Source organism: Sceloporus occidentalis, unplaced genomic scaffold (assembly GCF_023333645.1).
Source record: "Sceloporus occidentalis isolate IW3139 unplaced genomic scaffold, rSceOcc1.0.p SCAF_3, whole genome shotgun sequence".
Classification (NCBI taxonomy): domain Eukaryota; kingdom Metazoa; phylum Chordata; class Lepidosauria; order Squamata; family Phrynosomatidae; genus Sceloporus; species Sceloporus occidentalis.
The window spans coordinates 212578775-212606752 of record NW_028316983.1 but is presented as its reverse complement, the minus strand read 5'-3'; the positions used below and the strand labels follow the sequence as shown (position 1 = coordinate 212606752).

At 41.8% G+C, this 27978-nt stretch overlaps 1 protein-coding gene across 1 annotated transcript; it reads right to left on the bottom strand.

Moving 5' to 3' along the window:
- Window positions 1-143: 143 nt before the first annotated feature.
- LOC149317454 (charged multivesicular body protein 4c-like) lies at window positions 144-27874 on the bottom strand. The gene is made up of 5 exons (XM_089517535.1): window positions 27531-27874; window positions 6927-7104; window positions 5796-5904; window positions 4115-4223; window positions 144-358 (listed from the first exon to the last, which is right to left on the bottom strand). The coding sequence occupies exons 1-5, from the start codon at window positions 27748-27750 to the stop codon at window positions 294-296; spliced, it is 681 nt and encodes a 226-aa protein (XP_089373661.1). The 5' UTR covers window positions 27751-27874; the 3' UTR covers window positions 144-293.
- Window positions 27875-27978: the final 104 nt, after the last annotated feature.

The window sequence follows — 27978 nt, the reverse complement described above, 5'->3', positions numbered from 1 at the left end:
TACTGCATAGAAACAGACTACCCTGTCAATTTTCACCTGTAGTGTAAAAATATATGATTTCTTCTGTGTGTGCATTTTTTAAAAAAAGTCAGATGAGGCTACATTTGAATGATAAAGAGCATTTTTAAACAAGTGTTGAATAATGCTGGTTCTTCAAAAATATATATATATATTACACAAACCCTACAAAATCCCATCAAAGACCAATTCTGGTCTGTATGAAACACAGCCAAATTCTGTGTATAAAACAAACACTGTCCATAGGTCCATTCATGACATTCACTGAACCAGTGTTAAGAAGCCCATGCTGCCAACTGCTGCATATCATCATCATCTTCCACTCTCTTCTTTGAAGATGCTGTAGAAAGAGATTAGTAATAATTAGTCAGCAGTAAGGAACAACAGGCACAAATCTGATGACTCAACCGTAAGGCAGCCAATCCAATTTCTAACAATATCAAAGTGACATCAGGAGAAGGTACATTATCCATATTGCTCACACACCATAAGGTTAGATCTGAAATCAAAATTTGGATTCAGGTGTCCAGTACCAATTCCAGAGACTGATAAGGTCCTAATGTCTGCTAACTGTTACTTTTCATGCAGTGTATTCTATCCTGTTCCTCTTGCTGTTATATCCTTGCATGGTCGCTTAGGGTATGGTAAGGTAGCCAGTGGAAAAGACAGCACAATGTGAGAGTCTGAGAAATGAGAATTAATGGCAACAGAGAATGGCTAGATAAATTTATGTCTCAGAACACAGATCTTTAAAAATTGTTCATGCAGGACTGCATTTACTAGAAATACCCTACTATTTCTATGAAGTTATTGAACATCCATCTGGAAAATTACAGGGTATCTAGTGGCAATACAGTCAAATACATATACATAGGCTTGAATTGTATGGATTAGTTCCAACCTGATCGTAAACCAGATAATGCAACTGTTGAATGGTGAGTTGACACCTAGGCAAATCACATTGATTCAACAAATCTGTTCCCCTTGGAACTAAGGGGCTAAACAGACCAGCATAAAATGCCAGCATCAGGGTGAAGTGGGAGCGTAGCGATCGCACGCCACATGCTCCAACCCTTCCCTGATACCAGCATCACGCCGCCTGACCGACTTCACAGCGGGCAGTGTCACACCATTTTTTGACACAGTGTTTAGACACGCTGCACCAAAGAAACGCCAAAAACCTGCTGCTATTGTGGCAAGGGTGGCTTTTTGCCACTTTAAAAAGGAGCAGCATTTTGCTGTTTCTTTTTAGAGTGATGAAGTGCCAGATCGGGCTCTCAGTGTGTGATTGCTGCAGCCCCGATACAGTGCTGAAAGGAGCAGTTGGACACCACTCCTTTAGGGCCGTCTGTGAAGCCCCTAACAATAGAATTTGACCCATAATTTCCTTTTTACTAACTTTACTGTGGTATTTTTATTCTGTAGAGTTAGCTCTTGTATATGAATCCAAGGAATGGTTCTATCTAAGGACACATTGTTAAATCATGTTCTATAACCTTGTGTTTCATACATTGGTATCAAGTGTGAATACTCAGCAAATGATGATTAGTACTCAGAACTACAATTTTGGCTAATGCTGATTATACCATATTCATGATGGTATCATTATAATGTATCACCTTTATACACTGATCTTCTAAGCACACACACTCACACAATGAAGCAGTGTCAGATAATCACAGCCTTGAAAAGTTACCTTTTGGACTACAACCCAAAGAATCCCAGATACAGTCCTTTAAAATATAGTGATCAAGAGCCCACATCACTACCCAAGGTCCAAAACACACTGCAGAAATAATCCAGTTTGGGACTACTTTAACTGTCCTGGTTCAATACTAGGGAATTCTGGAAACTGTAGTTTTGTAAGACATTTAGGGACCCTTGGTGGTACAGTGGTTAAATGCCTGTACTGCAGCCAGTCACAGCTACAAGGTTGTGAGTTCAATCTCAGGGCTCCAGGATTGGCTCAGCCTCGCATCCTTCCAAATGTCACTAAAATGAGTATCCAACTTGTTGGGGGCAATTAGCTTATACTTTGTAAACTGCTTAGGGAGTGCTTATGTACACTGATAAGCAGTATAGATATGTACTTGCTATTGCTATTTAGCCTCAGTCAGAGAGCTCTGGTGCCACAATAAATTACAATTCCCAGGATTCCCTAGCACTAAGCCAGGGCAGTTAAAGCAATCTTAAACTGGAATGTTTCTGCAGTGTGTTTTGGACCTAAGTTACAAATGCTGGTGGCTGTTACAAATGGATAACTAAGGGCTGGAACAGACTGGCATACAAAGGCATACAGAGGGTGTGGTGTACAGATGACACATGCCCACAAGATGCCTTGAAGCTGGCTTCAAGCAAACTGACTGCCCAGACATGGGCCAGCTTCCAGGTGCTCCAGCAGTGCAGTGTTCATATGCTGCATGCCGCCGGAGCACCTTAAAGCTGGCTTCTGGCCACAGTGGGGATGAAAAGCTGGCATTTTGCTGGTGCAAAAAGGAGTGGCTCTTTGCCACTCCTTTTTTGCCAGCAAAAAGGCAGATTGGGGCCGCGGCGTGCAGTTGCCATAGCCCCAATTCACCTTTGGAAGGGGCGGTCTATTTTACTCCTTAGTGTGGTCTCTTGGCCCAAGCCACACAAAACTACTTTAACAGCTTACAGCTACACTGAATGAAGAGGTATGTTCTTCTGGTAATTGAGTACAGCAGGATGTTTCCAGCTCCCTCCTACCAGTGGTCTGTAGTGTAATGAGGAATTGTGACAGAGGAGCCACCTCTTATTTTTACAGCCTTAACCACTGATGGAAGGGGACTGGGAATATCATCTTACTATGATCCAATTGCCAGAGCAACAGAAATTCATCACTTGATACCTAGAGTTCAAGGTGGGATTTGGGAGGCATTTACAATCATGTCAATAGTGCCATAATCATGAATATATACTATGAGTGAATATGAAGCAGTAAGGGATCCATAAATCTAGATTACAAATCTGTAACTGCAAACAAGATTCCAGACAACATTTCTGAGCTTTGTAGAATACACCTGTACAGAAATAGAATTTGTTAGTAGGTGCAAGTGTGGAAGGGCAACAATGACTATATCTGCTGTTTTAAAGAGGATTTTAAATGCTTGTTTGATTTCTTTTGAGTTGCAGTTGGAATTTTTTTAAAATTATATTGGCTGATTACCAGTTCATTTTTAAAAGCATGTTTGGCTGCCACAGATCGTCTCCATTGGGTTACACAATCTCTAGTGCTGATATAGGATATTCCAGTTCTAAATCAGAATTCTTTTTGTTTCTGATTTAGAATTGGATGATCCTATATCAGTAGTAGGGATCATGTAACCCAATGGAGACTGTGGGACTACAACAGCCATCACACTTAGCCAACAATACCAATGGTTGAGGAATCATAGGAACTGCAATCCAATAACATCTAGAGGTAACAGATCCCCCATTCCAGTCATATGCTGTAATTCACCTCCTGGTGACTGCCATTCTGAAAGGCAGATAAGGAATGCATAAAACAAGTTAAATAAATATGTGGGTTCAAACAATTACAGATTCAGACTGCTCAAGATGCAAATATGATGATTAGCTCTTCATAGGGACAGCTTATCACTCAGATCCAAAGTTTTTCAGCCATACCAGTAAATACCTCAAAAGGAAAAGTCTGCAATATCAAATTCCAAACCACAATATCTTCATCTTGAAGAGATTCGCATAATTGCAGAACACTTTTCCATGTGTGAGATTAATAGGAGGGTTTTTGTTTTGTTTTGTTGTTTGTCTGCTTGTTTAGCCAATCTCAAATGATTAGTGCCCTTACCTCCCTGCAATGATCTATTAAGGAGGACCATTACTTAAGCTATCTTGTTTCTTAACAGGATATCTTGGCATAGGAAAAGCAAAGCAGACAACAGAACTACAGGCACGTCTGCCACAACTAGGTAGGTCAACAGTCCAAACAGAAGTAGAGACAAAATTAATCATGGCAAATAATGCAGATACTGTTACCTCTCCTTTTTATTTAACTGGTTGTTTCTGTACTAATATTAATAACAAACAACAAGCTTAAGAAAAGACAAGAGTTTACCAGGATGTGTAGGAAGTGGAGTAGCTGGTACACTTGGTAATCGAACGTTGGCCATTTTACTATTGAGTTCTTCTTGTTCCAGTTCCTCCAATTCTGCCAACAACTCATCCTGAAAAGGGATGGCAAATTAAAGTTCAAGAAATAAATAATCTCTCATTGTAATACATTTTAACTATAACGACCTTACAAACAGCTCCAGTGACAATGGAGAATTCAGTCCAGACAACTAGGCAGGGAAGCAGTGATGGAAAGAATATCCAAAATATTTGAAAAATAGGTGAAAAATGGGTTTCTTCTGTTGGGAAGTCCTGATGAGGAGAAAATAGCAGAGGTCGCCCCTCCGAGGATATTCAAGGTCACGGATCTCAGATCAGCAAATTACATGGGGCAACTGTAGTGACAGGAGCTCATGTAGACACTTGGGCCTTGAACTGCCAATCTTCTGACTTTAGGATAATCAGAATTTGGCATCTTAACACTAAGCCACTGTGTCTCAATTAGTAGGCTTCAGCAATCTAGCAGCCTAATTTCAGATCCTCTTATTTTAAACTGAGTATAACAGATATTCATATGAAAGTGTTTAGGAGAACTTTTAGGTAACTAAAATGGCCCAGCAGTCTATACATCTTCTCAAGAGGGAGGTACATCTTTTCTTCTCCACAAGTTGTTAATTGCTGTCAAGTCAGCTTTGACATTGCATCCCTACAAATGAGAGTCTTCAAAGACATCCTGTTATTAATGGCCCTGTTCAGGTCTTGCTCAGCCTTGCTCAGGTCCCTGGCTTCCTTACTGAGTCAAGCTTTCCTCTTTTCATATTGCCTTCTACCTTACCAAACTTGAACATCTTTTCCAATGAGTCATAGTTCATACAATGGCATGGGTGTCATCCTGCACCAGACATTGAAATCATGAGCCACTCTAGTTATTGGACTGCAAGTCCAGGCATTCCTTGGTATACTGGCTAGAACTGCTAAGATTTGCAATTCAATAACATCTGGATTGCCATGTGATTCCCATCCCTGTTATAAATATAACCAGCATGGTACCCTGGAGATATAAGAGGAAGAACCAACTAAAGAGGCAAGTAAAATTTCTGAATTATACATGGAATACTGACACCACCTGTTGTAATATGTACAAAAAGCAGCCACTGAAATATGCTATATGCTAACAGTGAATTTGATTCTCCAAACATAGATGCTTAGGCATCCAAAATAGCACCTTCCATGAACAAGTGAGAGGTAAAAATAATAACAAAGGAGGCATGAAATGCTAACAAATATTTGGGAGGGGGAGGGAAACCCAGGCAGTAGCGGGAATAGAATGCAGAGTCTGGGAGGGGTATGGTAAACTAGTTGGGAGTCCTGAAAAGGAAAATTCAACTGTGCAACATTTTGTTGGGTGTTCCATTTGTTATTTTAAAAGTTCAATACACTTTGTATTTGAGAAGGATGGGGGGGAATATGATCGCCCTTTCTGAAAATTCTCCTTAAGGTAGTCTGAAATCTCATTTTATACCATTTAAACAGATATCACTTCAGTCCACTAAAATTCAAGTAATTTCTTTTTTTAAAAAAGATGTTAAGTGCTTGTAAGGAGAGTGACTAAATTTTATCGAGCACAAAAAAAGTCATGATATATAGGCTGCTATCAACTGTTGTTCTTAACTTTCATTACCCACCTCATCAAAGTCATCACCAATTTTTCTTGTAAGAGCTTCTGTAATTTCCTGAGCAATATCTTGCTGTTCAGTGATATCTTGCATCATGTCATCAATTTTGTCCAAGTCCCTGAACAAGCAAACAAAGAAAATCCATGCCACTGAGTTGTTTGATAAACTTCCAGACTACATTTCAATATTATCAGGGTGGCAAAAACCACTAAAATATCATACGCTAGGGAACTATCAACACACAACAGCATGAAAAGCAACAGTATGGTTTAGATGTTAAACAAATTCTAAAATATTGAAAGCCTCTGGTGTTGAAAGCCTGAGAAAATAACAAAGTCTTTGCCAGCTGCCTAGGAGATATTAGCTTAAAAAATCAGGAAAGAGTCCCTGATGAGAAAATGTCATAAATGCAGTGTAACAACTGTCCCATCAGTCATCACCACATTTCAGATTGATGGGATATCTGAAGGAGAACCTCCAAAAACAAAGTCAGTGCAATTTCAGAAAGATGTAGAACTCCTCCAAGTACCAAATTGTATACATGTTTAAAGTACATGAACTAGTCCTTGCTGGACTTGGAAAGAATTCAGTAACCCATGGAGATTCTTATTGGTCACACCTAAGTTATGCTTTTAGTGGCCAAGTCCAAGTAAGTCTCCTAACAGCTGTAGGATTTTATATCCAGAATTCTTCAAAGGCAGCACCATGTACAATATACAGCAGTACATTAACAAGATAACAGTTCTTCCACTGCTGAACAGGAACAGATTTTAGCTTAATATGAAAAAGAAGGGTGTCCCTAAAGCTCAGGCACAGGACATATGTTTTGCCTGCAAGTATCTCAGGGCAATTGGAGTGGAGGCCTATTTTAAATGGAGTCTCAGTCCGAACAACTCAGGTTCAGATTTGCTGTGGTCCTGACATTTCTTTGGACTGCCACAGGTCATATGATAATGCCAGATGGAAAATCACTCTTAGACATAAAGCATAGCAGTCCAAACAAAGCCAGCCCACCACACTCTACAAAACCCTATCAACATTAGAGAATCTAACCAAAACAATGGCCCAGCATGCATACACATGTTCAGAGAGACAAAAGTAAATGATAGGGCACATTTGTTGACAGTCTTTTCAACTTACATATTTTCATGTACTTTTTTCATAGCTTGGGCAGCATAGCCCATATTCTTGAACACTTCTGTGTTGGTGTAGGAGTTTTCAAGTGCTTCACGCTGAAATTCAATAGTAGAAAGTGTCCCATCAATTTGAGTCAACTGCTTCTCGTATCTCTTTTTTCTTTTCAGTGCCTGTAGTGCAGCTGTCAGCATAAGGAGAGGGAGATTATTAGCTACATATCAAATAACTTTGCCTCTCTTAGCCTAGTGTCTTCCAGATGATTTGGGCTACAAATCCCATCTTGTCCTATAATCACATCCAAAGGACATATTGCCTAAATATGATGGGAATCACAGTCCAATCTATCTGGAAAATACGAGACTGGGAAGGTTTCTTGTAATCCAGTGCAAAAAAAAGTTGCCAGTTGCTTTAATACTTAATATACATTGCCAAATAACATGGAAGAATAATGAAACAAAATGAAAAACCTGAGTGAAGGCAAAATAAAGAGATCTTAGAAATCCATCAGATCACAAAGGGAACCCCTCCTAAGTTTTAAAAGACAAGCTGAATTTGTATTTGAGAAGGAAAAAATAGGTTTGGAGTGTGTCCAAAGGAGGGCGACCAAAATGGTCAAGGGTCTGGAAACCATGCCCTATGAGGAGAGAACTAGGGAACTGGGTATGTTTAGCCTGGAGAAGAGAAGGTTGAGGTGATATGATAACGCTGTTTGAATATTTGAAGGGATGTCATATTGAGGATGGAGCCAACTTGTTTTCAGCTGCTCCAGAAAATAGGACCTGGAACAACGGATGCAAGCTAAAGGAAAAGAGATTCCACCTCAACATTAAGAGGAACTTCCTGACAATAAGAGCTGTTTGACAGTGGAACACACTTTCTCCGAGTGTGGTAGAGTCTCCTTCTTTGGAGGCCTGTAAACAGAGGCTGGATGGCCATCTGTTGGGCATGATTTGATTGTGAGTTCCTGCATGGGAGGGGGTTGGACTGGAAGGCCCTTGAGGTCTCTTCCAACGCTATGATTCTATGACAAGTCACCCTATCATTAAAATTCCTGCTCGGGTCTTGCAGACTCAAAACTGTGGCTTCCTTGATTGAATCAGATATCCATCTGGAATACCATTTTCCTCTTTTCCTATTGCCTTCTGTCTTACCAAGCATTATTGCCTTTTCTATTGAATCCTGTCTTCTCATAATATGGGCAAAACAGATCAGTCTCAGTTTAGTCATCTTGGCTTCTAGAGAGAGTTCAAGCTTGATTTGCTCTCAGACCCATTGATTTATCTTTTCAGCAGTCAGAAGTATCTGCAGAACTCTTCTCCATCATTCATCCCTCCTTCAAAAGGAAGTTTGAATTTCTCACTGCTCAAGTAAAGCTGAAAGCATATATAAGCCTACAGTGCAGCTGCTGTATTTCTGAAAGATTATTGGGGGGGGGGGGTGAATTTAGAGAAGAACCACTATGAATTATGCAAAAGTAGTTGACTCAGAACCATCAGCCTGCTTTCTCATTGGTGGGGAGAGGTACAATAACAACTTTGTTATGGTAGGAAAAGGACACAGGAGGCTGAAATGTGAGAATTCTAATGTCACAGACCATCTGGTCCTGTTGGACTGGCCAGGCAACTCCTACATGTCCTCGATTTGTCTCATGAACTTACCTGGGAATTCAAACCTTTTTAGGATGAATAGTTCCTATTCATTTCAACTTTCTCCTGAACCATTTAGAATCTAGATCTAGACAAATACGTACATTGTTGTCCAATAAATATACCTTCATCATTTTGCAAGGCTTCATATCCTATTGCTCTGTTTATGGATGACTCATTGCTACAAAATCAGACATCCAGACCATTTCAAGAACACACATAGTTATGATATGCATATTATACACTATAACAACATTCAGCATATACAATGTGAACATCCTAAAGAAATATAATTAGAGGCAGATTGTTGGAATACTCCAAATTGATTCAAGTACCATTGTCAGATTAATGTAAGATTGCTGATTGCAATGATGGCGAAAGACCCACCAACTCTCAGTGATTCAAAGTCATGGTCAGATTTGTCAGCAGACAGCAGAACAGAAAAGTTTTCACTTTAGTCAGTAATTTAGTTCCTTGATTAGTAGATACACAACTAGCATGACCTCCTTTCAACTTTTCTCAATACTGGAAACAGACTTACTTCACAGATATTCTGAAAGACTGGAAAAAGAAGATTCCCATTCCAAAGATTCATAAAAAGAAGAGGGCGAGAGAAGTACCAGAGAGTAATCTGAGGAAATAAATAGCACAGATCACAACACCATATAGATATCCTCTAATAGTGATTTAATAGTGCCATGATTTTGAGGAATAGTATAAACATTGTAGCACAAAGAAAGAGAAACATCTGTGCTGTTTTATAGAGTTCTATTGAACACAGCCATATGCTGAATTAAAAGGAAACCTTTGAAATATCTGGACATTAATCAAGGATTGAATTCATTCAGACAGGCAGTTCATCAGTTTAGCAAGTAGAAATAGCAAGTACATTTCTATACCGCTTATCAGTGCACTTAAGCACTCCTTAAGTGGTTTATTAGGTGTAAGCTAATTGCCCCCAACAATCTGGGTACTCCTTTTAGCGACCTCGGAAGGATGCAAGCCTGAGTCGAACTTGAGCCTTTCACTGGTATTGAACTTGCAGCCTTATGGTTTGTGAGTGAATGGCTGCAGTACAGGCATTTAACCACTGCGCCACCAGGGCTCTTTAGCCATTTCTCAAATCAGAAACTAGACACAAAATGAAGGAAATTGTTTTCTTCATCCATGATTCCATTGATCAAAATCACAATTATGTCCACAATGCACAATTATGTCCACATGACACATAAGATCCAAGATAGCTCCTTGAAAATGTAGATGGTTTGCCAATTTTTGGTTCATAGCTGCAGCATGCATGTCACATCATTTTGGAGCACTCTCCCAACTCACAAAATTTTTGGAGAGAGCAGAAGGAAAAACAGAACAACAAGAGCAAAATTCCACTTGTGAATCCCTAGATTCCAACCCAAACCTGCAGGGCTTAAACTGAATTTACTTCCTTTGTGTTTTTAAAAATATCAAGTAACCAGTCAGAATATTAGAGTGGGGAGAAAACTGGAAATCAAGTTAGGAGTTTATCGCTTGGCTTATTAATTCAGCTTACCTCTCCCAGTTTAAATTTCAGTTCAGGCTGCATCCTGATCTTATCAGAAGGTTTTTGCCACCAAATCTGCCACCTGAATACAGCCCGGGTCCATCCCCGCTTCCAGGAGCACTCCAGCAGCCATTTTCTTAAGCTGGAAAACTTCCAGATCTGAAAAGAGCCGCATGGGGAAGCAGGCATAGACCTGGATTGTGTTCAGGCAGCAAATTTGGTGGCAAAAACCTTCTGATAACATCAGGATGCAGCCTGAATTGAAATTTAAACCAGGAAATGTATGCCAAATTAATACACCAAGCGATAAGCTCTTTCCTAAATGTCTTTAGTGAAAATTGACTCAAAATATTGTTTTTATTATTTTGTGACAAATTATTCTCTTGTAAATGATTGGTTTTATTTGAACTGAAGTAAATTAACTCTACTGCACATGTGGTTTTGACAAATATTTATCCTTAGGGCTTAACTCCTTGGGAGTAGGAGTGCCAAGTTCATGCATCTCACATGAAGTCCTACCGGATCAATTCTGTAAGATGATTAATGGCTCAAAGATGCATATATATCTACAGGAAATGAACTGATTATTTCCCAGACTCTAAGGCAATTCAAGGTAATTTTCTTCCTTCAGCTAGCACCAAATTAGAAATTTAGAGGAAACACTTTATAAGTGTTTCCTCTACAATATACTTGGGGTAGGGCTGGCTCTACCATAAGGCAGAATGAAATGACCACCTCATTCAGCAGAGCTTTGGACTAGCAATAGATGCCCAACAGCCATTCACAGAAACACAGAGTTGGAAGAGACCTCAAGGGTCATCCAGTCCAACACCCCTGCCATGCAGGTACTCACAATCAAAGCACTTCTAAAAGTTGGTCATCCAGCTTTTGTTTAAAAATCTCCAAAGAAGGAGAGTCCACCCTGCTTCAAGGCAGCATATTCTTCCTAAACCCTGTGCCCATTTCCCTCTCTTGGAAGACAGAGCTATGTCCTCATTCCCTAAAACAGACAGTTACTGTTGTACATGGTCCGGGATGCTATCCACTTATCTTTCTGCTTCAGATCTGAATATCCCAACTGCTAGTCTAGTCAGCTTCTCTACAAGGAATAAAGGGGCAAATACCATTTTGTCATTTACTTCAGGTAACATAATAATAATAATTATAATAATTATTATTATTATTTCTATCCCGCCTCTACCGTTTGAGGATCGAGGCAGGTAAAATACTGTATACTGAGCTTACCCTTCTTGTGGGAAGTAAATTCAAGGCACATGTTTGTTTAACAAGAAACTATTTCTTATAAAACTCACAAGGAGATCCGGGATGAGACCTTTCAAAATAAAAACAGCTCTCACATAAACTCACTCTTCCATCTCAGAGATAATGATGTTGCACATGCTGTTATCTGAAACTAGTTTGTATATGTTTTCTGAAGCTAAGCGTTTTCTTTGTTTATTTAGTATATTTATATACAGTCCAATAACAGCTGTCTGGGATCTTTAGAATAAAAATTAGAACCACACAGAGACATAAACAGGAAATCAAGAAAACAAACCCAGCAACATCATAAAAGCAGAATAAAATTAGCCACAGAGAATTAACACTTAGTAGGAATGATGTAACAAAAGCACAAATATTCAAAACTTTAAAAGCTGGAAAATGAAAAAGAGCTTCACCTGGTGAAAGAAAGACCACATGACACAGCATCAGGTTAAGCCATACCTCAACCAAACAGCCATCTTTCACTTTCCCCAGAAACCATCCAATTTGTTATTATCTATTGTTTTATATGTATTTTGTTATTATCCTGTAGAATGTATGCTATTGGCAGGTTTCATTTTTATTGATTTTTTTAATTGTATGTACAGTGCTGAGCAAATCTATAGCACTATATAAATAAAGTTTAATAATGATAATAATAATAATAATAATAATTATTGTTAGGAACACCTGCAAAAGGGATTCAGAAGAAGACTCCATCTAACCAGACGCATGGAGTGCTGCCTTAGTTCACACATTCTACAGTGTGAGAGAGGTCATTTAAATGCAAAAATTGCCAATATTGATCATTATCTTAACTGTGACAAAACACTTTCAGTCTAATACTATGTCATTTCAACTACAGGAACAAAGCTTCATGCTTTGCTGCCACCAACCCCTGCCCCACTTTTTACTGGCCAGTAAACAGGAAGAGAATCAATTCATTTAAGATATGGGTGCTGGAGAAGAGTGCTGAGTTTACCATGGACAGCCAAGAAGTCCAACAAATGGGTCCTAGAGCAGATCAAACTAAAAATCTCTCTGGAAGCCAAGATGACATGACTGAGGCTGTCGTACTTTGGCCACATCATAAGGAGGCACAACTCACTGGAAAAAACAATAATGCTAGGAAAGGTGGAGGGAAGTAGAAAGAGAGCCATTATGAGACCGTGTGCTTGAGACCGTGTGCTCGTTGCTGAAGGGGAGGAGCTTCTGTGAGTCACATCTGTGAGTCACAAGGGGGCGGAGCTAGCAGACTAGCTTTATATACCAACTTCCAGTTTTCTTTAACTGAACAACTCTGCTCAAGTGGCATCAAGTTAGAATCGGATATTGAAACAGAACCTTCCCTTTAAGTGTAAGATAGCAGCCAGTACATTCCTTTAAAGAAGTATTCCCAGTAGATTGACTGTTATACTCATTACTAAAGACTTTGCAGTATGGACAACGAGGGATCTGCTGCAGTCACCTGCAACTCTTGTGGGATGTTTCTCTTCTTGCCTACAGAAGTGGAGAACTTCACATGCACCAAGTGCAAGTTGGTAGCTCTCTTGGAGGAGAAAGTGCAGCAGCTGGAGTCCAGAGTAGCTACACTTCAGCAGATTAGGGAACAAGAGGATTTCCTGGACACAATAGAACTAACCATCTTGGATGAGTACCACGCAGAGGAAGATGCTCGGGTGGAAGAGGTCACTTGCCAAACAGAGGAGGCAGACAGCTGGAGGAATGTCACAAAGAGAAGTAAGCCAAGAAGGAATTGTTCGGGGAGCTTGCAGCTAGAGAATCGATTCCAAGCTCTTTCCCTTATCAAGGAGGATGAAGAAGAGCAGCATGGACAGACTTCAGGGACGGAGCAGGGGAGCCTGAGAGTCCCACCCGAGGGAACAGTCGCTGCTAAGCCTCGGAGGAGGCGTGTGGTCGTAGTGGGGGACTCCTTGCTGAGGGGTACAGAAGCAGTGATTTGTAGGCCTGACAAGATGTCTCGAGAGGTGTGTTGTCTTCCAGGTGCAAAGATCCGTGATGTGACAGAGAGGCTGACAAGACTGGTCAAGCCTACTGACCAATACCCCTTCCTTTTGGTCCACGTGGGAACTAATGATACTGCAAGACACAGCATTCAGAACATCAAAAGGGATTACGAGGCGCTTGGTAGGAAGCTGAAAGGAATGGATGTACAGGTTGTCATCTCGTCTCTTCTGCCAGTTGAAGGGCATGGTCCAGGAAGGGAGAGGAAAATAGCAGATGTGAACAACTGGCTTCGCAGATGGTGCCGCCGAGAAGGATTTGGATTCTTCGATCATGGGCTGCGGTTCCATGAGGAGGGACTTCTTGCAACAGACGGGTTGCATCTCACGCCAGTTGGAAGAAATGTTTTTGCCAACAGTCTCAAGAACTTGATCAGGAGAGCTTTAAACTGAGTTCCGAGGGGAAGGGAGACAATATTAAGGAAGGCGAAAGGGATGGCGAAAATAGTCAAACTGACACAGAGGAAACAAGGCAAATAGTGCAAGGACCCAACAGTGGGAGGCAAAAAAACTTGCACAGGCAGCAAGTAAAAGGGAACCATGGTCTGCGATGTCTCTACACTAATGCACAGAGCATGGGAAATAAGCAGGATGAACTCGAACTCCTAGTACAACAAAGCAAATATGATATAATAGGCATCACTGAAACCTGGTGGGATGAGTCTCATGATTGGAATGTGGAAATAGAGGGGTATAACCTTTTTAAGAGAAATAGGCCAAACAAGAAAGGAGGAGGAATAGCACTATATGTCAGAGATATTTACACCAGTGAAGAGATCCTGGACATCAATCATGGAAGCCAGGTGGAGAGCATCTGGATAAGAATCAAAGGGGAGGGAAACAACAAGGATGTTACAGTGGGAGTCTACTACAGACCCCCAAGTCAGACTGAGGAATTGGATGATGCCTTTCTAAAACAGATGACCACACACTCAGAAAGGAGAGATGTAGTAGTGATGGGCGACTTCAACTACCCTGATATTTGCTGGAAGTCAAACTCAGCAAAATCCTCAAGGTCTAGCAAATTCCTCACTTGCCTGGAAGACAATTTCATGGTCCAAAAGGTGGAAGAGGCAACAAGGGGGTCAGCTATTTTAGATCTGATCCTAACCAACAAGGATGACTTGGTTAATGGGGTGCAAGTGGTGGGATCATTAGGTGGAAGTGACCATGTTCTCCTGGAGTTTGCAATACAGTGGAAAGGAGAAGCCAGGCATAGTCAGACACGCATCCTAGACTTTAGGAGAGCGAATTTCAGTAAACTTAGAGAAGTATTGAGGGCGATTCCATGGTCAGAAATACTAAAAGATAAAGGAGTTCAGGATGGATGGGAGTTTCTCAAAAGAGAGATACTGAAGGCACAATTTCAAACAGTTCCAGTGAGAAAGAAAAACGGGAGGTGTCTCAAGAAACCAGGATGGATGACTAAGGAACTTTCAACTGAGCTAAGTTTGAAACGGAACATGTATAAGAAATGGAAAAAGGGGGAAATCACAAAAAAGGAATTCAAAGAAATAGCAGGCATGTGCAGGGGTAAAGTCAGAAAAGCTAAAGCGCAGAATGAACTCAGGCTTGCTAGAGAGGTTAAGAACAATAAAAAGGGCTTTTTTGGATATGTCCGCAGCAAAAGGAAGAAGAAGGAAACGGTAGGGTCACTGCGTGGAGAAGATGGCAAAATGATAACAGAAGACAGAGAAAAGGCAGAATTACTCAACACCTTCTTTGCCTCAGTCTTCTCAGAAAAGGCAAAGGGTGCTCAACCTGAGGATAATGGAGCAGAGGACAGAATAGGGGAATTTCAGCACAGAATAAGTAAAGAGATAGTAGAGGAACACCTTATTAATCTAAATGAATTTAAGTCTCCGGGACCAGATGAACTCCATCCAAGGGTATTAAAAGAACTGGCAAATGTAATATCGGAGCCATTGGCAATAATCTTTGAAAACTCCTGGAGAACAGGAGAGATCCCAGCTAACTGGAGGAGGGCAAACGTTGTCCCCATCTTCAAAAAGGGGAAAAAAGAGGATCCCAACAATTATCGTCCAGTTAGTCTGACATCAATACCAGGAAAGATTCTGGAGCAGATCATTAAACAGAGAGTCTGTGAACATCTAGAAGGCAATGCCATAATGACAAAAAGTCAACATGGGTTTCAGAGAAACAAGTCATGCCAGACAAACCTAATCTCTTTCTTTGATAAAATTACCAGCTTGGTAGATGAAGGGAATGCTGTGGATATAGTATATCTTGATTTCAGTAAGGCCTTTGACAAGGTTTCCCATGACATTCTTGCAAACAAGCTTGTAAAATGTGGGCTAGACAAAGGAACTGTTAAATGGATCTGTAATTGGTTGACCGGCCGAACCCAAAGGGTGCTCAACAATGGCTCCTTTTCATCCTGGAGAGAAGTGACCAGTGGGGTCCCACAGGGCTCTGTCCTGGGCCCAGTGCTATTCAACATCTTTATCAATGACCTGGATGACAGAATTGGGAGCATACTTATCAAATTTGCAGATGACACCAAATTAGGAGGAATAGCTAATACCCCAGAGGACAGGATCAAGATTCAAAATGACCTGAATAGACTAGAAAGCTGGGCCAAAGCCAACAAAATGAAATTCAACACAGAGAAATGTAAGGTATTGCACTTAGGGCGGAAAAATAAAATGCACAGATATAGGATGGGTGACACCTGGCTGAATGAAACTACGTGTGAAAGGGATCTAGGAGTCCAAGTAGACCACAAGTTGAACATGAGTGAACAGTGTGATGCGGCAGCTAAAAAGGCCAATGCTATTTTAGGCTGCATCAATAGAAGTATAGTGTCTAGATCAAGAGAAGTAATAGTGCCACTGTATTCTGCTCTGGTCAGGCCCCACCTAGAATATTGTGTCCAGTTCTGGGCACCACAATTCAAAAAGGACATTGAGAAACTGGAGCGTGTCCAAAGGAGGGCGACAAAAATGGTGAAGGGTCTGGAAACCATGCCCTATGAGGAATGACTTAGGGAGCTGGGGATGTTTAGCCTGGAGAAAAGAAGGTTAAGAGGTGATATGATAGCCCTGTTTAAATATTTGAAAGGATGTCATATTGAAGAGGGAGCAAGCTTGTTCTCTGCTGCTCCAGAGAACAGGACCCGGAACAATGGATTCAAGCTACAGGAAAAGAGATTCCACCTGAACATTAGGAGGAACTTCCTGACAGTAAGGGCTGTTCGACAGTGGAATGCACTTCCTCGGAGGGTGATAGAGTCTCCTTCCTTGGAGGTCTTCAAGCAGAGGCTGGATGGCCATCTGTCAGGGATGCTTTGAATTGGATTTCCTGCATGGCAGGGGGTTGGACTGGATGGCCCTAGTGGTCTCTTCCAACTCTATGATTCTATGAGAGAAAGGCCACATGTTAGATGGATGGACTGTATTAAGGAAGCCATGGGTATGAATTTGAAGGACCTGAGCAGAGCAGTGGAGCATAGGGAGTCTTGGAGATGTCTCATTTACAGGGTTGCCATGGCTCGAGATCGACTCGAGGGTGGATAACAACAACAACAACAACAACAACAACAACAACAACACAGCCATGTGAGGGAGGGCTGTGTTAGTTTTGGAGGGAAGAAGACAATGTGTCATAATTCTACATCATGGAACCTTGTGGCATGTCCTCCTGATCCAAGATCTGTTAACCTTTATAGCTGTAGGAGTCCTGTCCCACATTCAACGTGCCAGTCCTAGGTCATTAATAAAGAGTAACTGGGTCATAACATTGTATAATACAGTGGAGCCTTGGTATCCACTCGAATTTGGTTCCAGGACGCCCTGTGGATACCAAAATCCATGGATGCTCAAGCCCCATTAAATACAATGGCAGAGTACAAAGGTGTCCCTTATATAAAATAGCAAAATCAAGCTGTTTTTTTTAATTTATATATTTTTAAATTATATTCAAACCAAGGATGCTTGAATCCATGGATAAAAAGATCCATGGATACAGAAGACTGACTGCACACATGTATTATGCTGAAGTACCTTGTTACCATTCATGTCACAAAAGATAAAATGGAATCTCTTGCTTAATTGTTGTGGCTGAGGGATGGTCGGTGATCAACTGGGTCTCACTCCAAGTATTAGTAGAAGTCATGAGTGGGTAGGAGATGAGAAAAGATTTGGATCACAAGTATGGCACTGAGGGAAAGGCACTGACCTTTTCACCTCATACAGTCTCCTAATTCAGGTCACACATCCCTTTCAAAAGAGGAACAAAAGAACAAGGAATGCAATCATTAAATGACTGAACAGGGAATGATTAATCCACTTCCCTCCAGTTTTCAATTACAAATCCAGAAGACCTACTCCTACATCTTTCATATACCATAAGAAATCATATTAAGATCCCTCCGCGTAAGGGGCTCGTGCGCAGCGGCACGCGGTGCGCAACGGGCGCGCACGCCCATTCAATTGAATGGGACATGCCACCCCTTCCGCCCCGCGCGCGCCCCGCGGCTTGAGCGCGTATGCTCAAGCCACGTAAAGCGCGCCCACGTATGACGTGGGCGCGCTGTATAAAAAATCCTTGCCCATCCTGGCTGGCAGTCCGGGGGGTGATACAGTAAAGCTGATGCTGAAAAATATAATCAATGCATCCTTCAGGGAGGGTACCCTGCCTTCTTGTCTTAAGGAGGCAGTGATCAGACCACTCCTAAAAAAGCCCTCCCTGGACCCTCTGGATAGAAATAATTATAGGCCAGTCTTGTTGTTGCCATTCTTGAGCAAGGTGACCGAGAGGGCAGTTGCCAATCAACTACAGGCAGTCTTGGATGAAGCTGATTATCTGGACCCATTTCAAACCGTATTCAGGGCAGGATACGGAGTTCAGACAGCCTTGGTCGCCTTAGTTGATGATCTCCATCTAGGCATCGACAGGGGAAGTGTGACCCTGCTGGTGCTCTTAAACCTCTCAGCAGCCTTCGATATCATCAATCATGGTATCCTTCTGGAACGCCTGAGAGAGTTAGGTATCGGAGGCACTGTTCTACAGTGGTTCCGGTCCTACCTCTCAGGCAGATTCCAGATGGTGGCGCTAGGAGACAGCTGCTCTTCTAAAAGAGAGTTAAAATTTGGTGTCCCCCAGGGCACCATATTGTCTCCTATGCTGTTTAACATTTACATGAAGCCACTGGGAGAAATCATCTGGAGACATGGGGCAGGATGTTATCAGTACGCTGATGACACCCAAATATATTTCTCTATGTCTCAGACTGACGCAGTGACTAAGGATGGCACCTCTCCTCTGAATGCCTGTCTTGGTGCGGTAATGGACTGGATGAGGGAAAACCGACTCAAGCTGAATCCAGGTAAGACGAAGGTACTTGTTATAGGAAACCCAAACCCAGGTATGGAATTACGTCAGCCAGTTCTGGATGGGGTCACACTTCCCCTGAAAGACTCTGGCCGCAGCTTGGGGGTGCTCCTTGACTCATTGCTTCACCTGACAGCTCAGGTGGATGCGACAGTCAGGAGCACTTGTTATCAGCTTCGGCTGATACGCCAGCTGCGCCCCTTCCTGGAGCAGGGAGACCTTGAAACAGTTGTACATGCGCTGGTCACCTCTCGATTGGACTTCTGTAACACGCTCTACATGGGGCTACCCTTGTGCCAAGTTCAGAAACTTCAACTTGTACAAAATATGGCATCCAGGTTAATTACAGGTACTCGTCGTAACGATCACATAACACCGGTTTTGAAATCCCTTCACTGGCCACCAATTAGTTTCCAGGCAAGGTACAAGGTGCTGGTGATTACCTTCAAAGCCCTACATGGCTTGGGTCCAGAATACTTAAGAGATCGCCTACTTCCATACTGTCCGTCCCGCACTCTAAAGTCCTCAGGGAAGAATCTACTTCAGCCAATAAAATCTAGGCTAACTTCAGTCACCCAGAGGGCCTTTTCCATCACAGCTCCGAAGCTATGGAATGACCTGCCGAAGGAGATCTGCCACATTCCTACTCTTACAGCCTTTAAGAAGGCTCTTAAGACGGATCTCTTCCGGCAGGCCTTCCCTACCTAGTTCCTCTCCCCATTTACTGTGACTTACGTCATTCTGTCCACCAATTCTTCTCTTAAATTAATGAGAAGAATTAAATTTAATTTAATTGAAATTATATTCTGGCCTCAAAAAGAAGAGCACTCTCTCCGCCCCAACTGTCATCATCAGACCTAGGAGGGAGTGAAAAAGACAGGCCTGATTTCCATCAGGCCTAACTATAAATTTACTATAACTCACATCGCTCTGTTTTATTTTCTTGTATTTTATTTATTTTTGTATTTTATTTTATTCTCTTTATTTTTATTATTGTAACCCGCCCGGATTCCTTGTGATTGGGCAGGCTATAAATAAATTATTATTATTATTATTATTATTATTATTATATTATTATTATTCTTTCTGCTTCAGGTCTGGAAATGAGCTTTACACACTGTTGTCATAAGACTAGGAAGAACAAATTATATACTCTGTGAAGAACTTAGCTCTCCCTGCCCCCTCCTGCCACGTGAAATATATTTTTTTTACATTTTGCAAGTTCATTTTAAAAGCCACTTCCTTGAAGACTAGAACAAAGCAGATGCTGGAATCCTTTTCCCACCCCGCTGTCTGGTCCACTTCACTACCGACACACATTCCTGTGAACAGGCTGCTAGGCTTGTTCTGCAGTAACATGAAACCCTTGCCTCATTACTCAGCTTCCAGTAGCAACACAATGACGACATCTCAGACTCAGAATGCTAATCATCATAATCATGAGACAAGTACAAAAACACTTAACAGAACGTGCATCTTAAGCGTCTATTAGTAGCCATCTAGGATTGTCTGTACCCCATATGTTCCTAGAGTTTACCACCAACAGCTGTCATTTACAATGTATTTTTAAAGTAATAGTGTTGCGATATTTTCTGAGTACTTTCAGTAGATGTTCACAATTAGTGGTCTAAAAGCTGTCTAGGGCCAACCAAGGAATTAACTGTGGCCTACACTGGGGTCTTGTGTCCCTCGTTCCTGATTCCCTCCCAATTTTATTACTGATGCAGGCTTTGATGGACTCTCCTTTCATATGCACATTACTCTTTCTACACTGATCCTAGTTATGAAGAAGTGAGCTGTGTTAGGATTGCTGAGGTATAGATGTGTTCATATACACACAAAGGCACTGAGTTGCTGTCATGTGGATCATCACGGTGTACATTATTATGATGGCAGCATAAGCAACTTCTTTCTTTCAGCTACTCAAAGGTGCTACAAGATCTCTCTACATACTGGTTCTACAGACTAACATGGCTATATCTTTGAACTCTATTATTATGATTATTTGTTTTATTTAGGTCCTGCCTTTGCCCCAAAATTAGGATTCAAGGAAACTGCTCAAAGCCTAGCAAATGATTTTGATCCCCTAAGACAGAAAATTCCACAAGCATCTTTCTTCTTCTCTGCCAGTAAAAATAAAACAAAGTAAACAGGTAACAATTTACTGCCTTTTAAAGCATCCCAAACCCACTGCCTGAGCCTATTCTGCTTAATGGTACATCCAGTTCTGGTCAGAAGTGACCACTAGCCATCCATCAATTCCCTGCTGATGAAAATGTTGTGTTATATATTTCAATATTTAATTTCTTGGATGCTTTGTCTGACAGTTATTTTCTAACACAGGGGTAGGCAACCTGCGGCCCGCAGGCCGGATGTGACCCGGCAAGGCCTTGGGACCGGCCCCAGCCTGGTCCTGCCGCCAATTGCCACCGGGGCCTTTGGGGGGCAATTGTCTATAGAAGCCTCAGAAACATGCATTTATATTAACATTTTTTAAAAAATCAGCAAATTTTTTCGCGTGTCCTCCATTTTTTTTAAAAAAAGTGTCTTCTATTTGAAAATTTTGTCCTACATTTGTCCTGGTTTATTTATATATTTAATTTTTTAAAAAATTATTTAATTATTTATTTTTTGGCTTCGGCCCCCCAGTTATCTGAGGGACAGCAACCCGGCCCCCGGCTCAAAAAGGTTGCCTACCCCTGTTCTAACATATCCTCTATCTGTCCCAGTTTGGCAGGGACAGTCCCAATGAATCGTCTGTCATCCCACTTTTTCTGCTGCTTTGTAAATGGTCCAGTTTCTCTCTCCTCCCACTTCCCTCTTTGTCCTCAGGTTACTTCAGTTGCTGCAAACTGAGCTCAAAGTGCTAAAGTAGTTTGCATTCAATGAACTCAGTAGGAAAGAGAGGAGGGATGGAAGTTTGGTCTTCTTTGGAGGCTCAGGCAAAATCAAACTGCTTTCTTACCTTGTATGTTCTTCATCATTAATAATTTTTGCCATTTTAACAAACAAATAATTTTGTCATCTTGACAATAAATCTTGACTACACTTTGATGTTGCTTGACCACATGTGTGTCATAGTTTTTTTATCTATGAAATGTTGGAAGGCAGGCTCTCATGTGTTTTTTGCTGCACATAATAGCAACACATCCTGCTGTTGGAAAAGGTGCTTGTGAAAATACTATGCAAAGGCTACTGGGACAGGCTTTAACACAGGGGTAGGCAACCTGCGGCCCGCGGCCCGGCAAGGCCTTGGGACCGGCCCCAGCCCGGTCCTGCCGCCAATTGCCGCTGGAGCCTTTGGCCTCTCACGTGAGGGCGTGGGGCCTTTGGCCTATCAGGAGGAGGTGGGCAAGGGGGGCAATTGTCTATAGAAGCCTCTGAAACATGCATTTATATTAACATTTTTAAAAAAAATTAGCCAATTTGTTAGCATGTCCTCCATTTTTTTAAAGTGTCCTCCATTTGAAATTTTTGTCCTACATTTAAACCGGTTTATTTATTTATTTAATTTTTTTAAAAATTATTTAATTATTTATTTTTTGGCTTCGGCCCCCCAGTTGTCTGAGGGACAGCAACCCGGCCCCCGGCTCAAAAAGGTTGCCTACCCCTGCTTTAACATAAAGCTTTATAACAGGAACTATTACAATATTATCTACCATAGCTCTCTTTATTAGTCAAGAGATAAATCTGAAAAGGGACCATATCTGGATCACTTAAAAGTCTCCTTCTGAAACAAATTGCAGATAGCTACATTACTCCCTTCTGGTTTTTCTTTCTTTCTGTGAATACAAAAGACATTTCCTTTTTTCTGTGAATATAATGGAAGTTTCCTTATCTACAGCTTACACACCAGTGGAGACTTCCTTTACACTTCCTACAGAAAGGGCGAAAAGCCTTTGTGAAATCTCCTTAGATTTATAGTCTTCAAATCACAGGGATTATATTCAAACATTACTCTCCTATAAAATGCTGCAAAGGTTGTGATCTTGTGAACTGACATGTTAATTTTTAAATACGGTCTGTGGGTATATAATCACAAAAATACATTTCAGTACTGCTTCTATGTTTGAGGGGTTCAACTCAGCCTGCCTTCCCCTCCTTTGCTATTAACACCATAATGTAGCACTTACACACAGAGAACCATCTTCAAACTACTGAACTGCCACAATCTCCTCTCATTTCTTTACATCTGCATCTTTAATCCCTGGAAATTACTTTTGAGTAAAAGATGCCAGCCTCTGAAGATTCCAGCCACAGATGCTGGCCAAAGGTCAGGAAGAAACTCTTCTAGAACATGGTCACACAGCCCAAAAAACCCACAAAATCTATGGGTGCCATCCATGAAAACCTTCGACTTCGCATAAAGGATTGTCCTGATAAGGTTTAGATGAGAATAAAGACTTGAGAATTAAAGCCTTATGGTAGAATCCATAAACTACATGATCTACTGCAGCAGTGGTAGAGGAGAACACATGACCTTCCACATACTGTCAAACTGTAATACCCATCACCTTCAGCCAGCATAGTGAACAATGATGACGGGTGGCACAGTCCACAAGTTGCCCATTCCTGAATTTACTGCCTAATGTCTTCTTCAAATACATAAATATGGGCAATGGAAGCCTACTGAGCTGATGTTCCAAGGTAAACATTGAATCACCTTGCAGAGATGAAGCCTCAGTTTTACTACCATGTTATGCTAAACATAGTTGCTGCTGGGAGCAGAGGGTTATGTGTGCTTAGTACTGACCACTTTCTTTCCTCCCTGCATGGCGGCATACTCTCAGTCCAGATCAGGTAAACCCACAGATACTTCTTTTGCAAAAACAAAAACAAAAAAATAATGGCCAGTTCTAAGCATGTCTTTTAAACTGCTTGCAACATATAATTTGACCCTAAGAATAAGGCAGGCAACTCCCACAATTGTTGTTCTTCACCAACAATGTTCCTCCCTTCCTGAATCTACCTCATACTAACCCACTGCACAGCTTCTCATATGGCTAGAGCCTAAATTCCAAAACACGAAGATGTCTCAGTATTCATCAGTGTTGTTGACACAACCATACATTCTTATGCCTGTAGCGAGACTTTGAAATAAAGTCAAATGTCTCAAAGGTCCTAAAGGGAGTGCCACCAAGAAAAGAAAATGAATCCAGGAGCAAAGATTTCAGCAGGGTTTATTCCAAGAAACTGTACACATGATTGGAAAAAAAAACCTTTTTAATTAGAAGAGAGTCAACACGACTTTCTTTGATACTGAAAGGCTGAACATTAAACACTGTCACAAAGCAGAAAGCCATTCTTGGAGTGTGCTATTATAGAAATTTAGAACACACCTACATGACTTCATGCAGCTATTTTTATTGGCTAGCCAAGGGTGGGTCTATGGACACAAGAAAGGCACTGAAATCGTTTCACACAGTAATTCTAGATTAGCTGTCAGCCCAATCCTAAAACATCCAATGAACCACCAGTAACAAATCCAATAATATTCATTTGGTTATAGTTACTTATACCACACAGTGTTCTTCCATTCAGTTTCAAACAATGGTGCTGGTAAAAAAAAGGAGTGTATCTGTGCATTACTGTAAAAGTATACTGTATCCACAGATACAAAATCAAATGAAGAAACATTTTTAGGTGCTCAAATCAAGGGGGAAAAAACAACACCAAAATAAAACAGGATGTTACAAATAGTCCTAGGGCCATTCTCATCTTGGAATCATTTATATTATGGGTATAGTAATCCTAAACCAGCTCATTTAAAACCAAGTCCTGCTCAATTAACTTTAATGGAATTTATTGCCTGGTTAATGAGTTCATAATTTGGGGGTTAAATTTAGTATTAGGTGTGCACAATTAAGCACCATAACAAAACCAAAGTGTCATGCTTTCTAGAGCCAGCCTGGTGTAGTGGTTTGAGCATTGGATTATGATTCTGAAGAGTAGGGTTTGAACCCCCATTCAACCATGGAAGCCCACTGGGTGACCTTGGGCAAGTCACATTCACTCAATCTTAGAGGAAGGCACAGGTAAACCATCTCTGAACAAATCTTGCTGAGAAAGCCCTGTGATAGGGTCACCTTAGGGTCTCCATAAGTCAGAAATTACTGTCACAACAACATGCTTTCTGCCTAAATGATTCACAATACAGTGGTTCCTGCCCCCTCTGTATTGTGCCCGCAACTCCGGGTTAAAGGCACAAGACCCCAGTGAAAGTGGAAAAGCTGCAAATAAAAAAATTGGGTTTTTTTTTTCACCCGAGATAACACTTCTCTAGACATTTGTAGGTCATCCATTGTAACTTTGTCAACATATGCCAGAAGTTAACCATAGAATTGTGCCAGAGGATCTACAAATGCCTAGAAAAGTGTTCCCTCTAGGGATCTCTAGGTCCTCCAGCATGCTTTCTGCAGACATTGCCTGTAGAGTAGACCCAGAGGACCTACAAACTCCCAGGGAAAACATATTAATCAAATCCATGAATAATCAAATCCGCAAAAGTCAAAGCCGCAAACATGGAGGGCAGACTGTATGAATTTGCAACATGCAGTCTTGGGACATGGCCTTTATAGTCATTTATTTCCAAAGATCCTTAAAAGTGACTAAAGTGTGCTTCCTGTGGCCAGCTTATTTATTAAACCAACCCTGATCAAAGTAACCAGCTTCTGGGTGAGTATAAAGTTCACTGTGTTATAGAAAGTGATGTGGGTGGGGGGGAGTTGAAATAGAAACATGCAGCAAACAATATGAAGTCGAAGGCTTTTATGACCAGCATCCATAGTTTTTTGTGGTTTTTTGGGCTATGTAGCCATGTTCTAGAAGAGTTTATTCCTGACGTTTCACCAGCATCTGTGGCTGGCATCTTCTGAAAATGCCAGCTACAGATGCTGGTGAAACATCAGGAATAAACTCTTCTAGAACATGGCCATATAGCCCGAAAAACCCACGAAAAAACTATGCAGCAAACAAGTTTATAGAGGAGCCAGTCTTGTGTAATAGGTTTTCCTTTCTGGGGTAGACACATGGGGACAGTGTAGATAGGATTTTGAGAAGTGGTGTCACTGGGAAGGATTTTTGGGACAGAAGTCCAGGGTCTCACTTATCAACATGACCAAGAGACATCCTCCACCCCCAAACGTAGCAGGGCTAGTTTAACACAATTTGAAGTACTGCGATACATGTTGTCATCTAAAAAGGAAGGCCTGTAAGATCATTCAGTGGAGCTTCCACAATTGCCTAACTGTACCTACTGGTTTCCAAAGGCACTTCCTTGGGAACAGAAATGTGTATATATGCTGCATGGCTGCAAATCAGGGAGTGTTGCTTTCAATATATGTACCAGTATACACTGTATATTGCAGTATATTGCTAATACATACTACTGCACAATATACACTTGTCTCCCCATGTTGGCTAGGGTTAGGGGCACAAGACCCCAGTGAATATGGGGAAACTGCCAATAACAAAAACACCATGTTTTTACCTGAGAGGACCCCTCTCCAGGGATCTCTAGGTCCTCCAGTGCAGTTCTGTGGTCAACATTTGACAGACACTGACCATAGAACTGCGCTGGAGGAGCTACAGATGCCTAGAAGAGTATTCTGTTTAGGAATCTCAAGGTCTTTCAGTGTGACTTTTAATGTTGACCATAGAGTTGCACTGGGGGACCTAGATATTCCTAGAGAGAACAGATTAATCAAATCTGTGAATAATCAAAGCTGCAAATATGGAGGGATGAGTGTATTGTTAAAACAATCCAAAACCCAAATGGAATTGCCATAGCTGACTGCACCAGTGTGGCGTAGTGCGTGAACATTGGACTACAGCCCTGGAGAACAGGGTTTGATTCCCTGCTCGGCCATGAGAACCCAATGGGTGACCTTGGGCAAGGCACACTCTCTCAGCCCCAGAAAACCTTGTGATAAGTTTGCCTCAGGGTCATCATATGTCGGAAACGAAAGCACACAAGAACAACAAGCTGACAAATAGCACACAGGAGACAGTAACGGAAGAGACAAGTTAAAGGAAGGAAACAGAAAAGTTAAAGGTAGATCATGAATGTCTAGTCCTCCCAGGGAAGTGAAATGCCCTTGACATTCTCACCAATCTGAGAGTACCTCCCAAAGAAAATAACTTTATTATTATTTTGACTGATTGATTGACTGACTGATTTCATTTTTATGCTGCCTTCATCCCAGAAAGGGACCCCAGGCAGATCACTAATAACACATTTTTAAAACGTCACTTACACACACACACACACACACACAGAGAGGGTGAAACAGACACGTCCTCTTTTTCCAGGACCGGTCCTCCATTTTCACCTCCTTCCGTCGAGGAAGAATTTCCAAAAGGTTCTCTAAGAAGCAGGAATTTATATTCCTGGGAGTGTTTGTAGCTCTCTTTGGCTCATGCCCAGGGTGACCAGAGGTCCACTTTTACCAGGACCTGTCCTCTATTCTGCCCAGGAGGAAATCCCACAAGGTCCTCCATTTCTGAGTAGGGCTAAGACACATGTCCTGATCTTTCTATGACTGTTTTCAGTGTTAATTTGCTCATGCCCTGCACTTTTTCCTGAATGTCATACAGTTTACATTTTTCCCTGTCCTCCTTTCCGGTGAGGACAGCTGGCCACCCTGCCCAACCAAGCCCTCCCTCTCAAGCCCTTCCAACCCGCAAGTCCCTGGCCAGGGGGCTTGGCACTCTGCACATACCCAGGGGCCCTATGCTCAGCCGGCCAGCCCTTCCCTTGGCTTCCCTTCGGGGGCCGCTGGCTCACCTCGCTTGTCCCGGGTGCCGTGCCTCTTGGCCAGGGCCAGCTCCTTCTGGATCCTGGCCTCCAGGTACTCCTGCTTCTTGCTCAGCATCTCCTCTGTCTCCCGGAGCCGGGCCAAGGCTTCCTGGGGCGAGGGACCCCCTTTGCCTTTGCCTTTGCCTTTCCCTTTGGCAAAGCCTCCTCCATCTCCGCCGCCTTTGAAAAACTTCTGGATTTTGCTCATCTTCGCCTCCTTGACCAGGATCTGCTGCCAAAGGAAAAGATCCAGGGATCTGGACTGCGATCTGCCCAAACTTAAGAAGAAGAAGAAGAAGGAGCCAAGGGCTGCAGCTGCTCCATTGCTCCTCTGCCTTCTTCTGGTCCCCAGGAAAGGAAGCGCTCCGGGGGCGGAGGGAGCAGCCACGTGACCTGCCTGCACCTGCCACAGGTGTGTCCACATAGGCAATAGGCC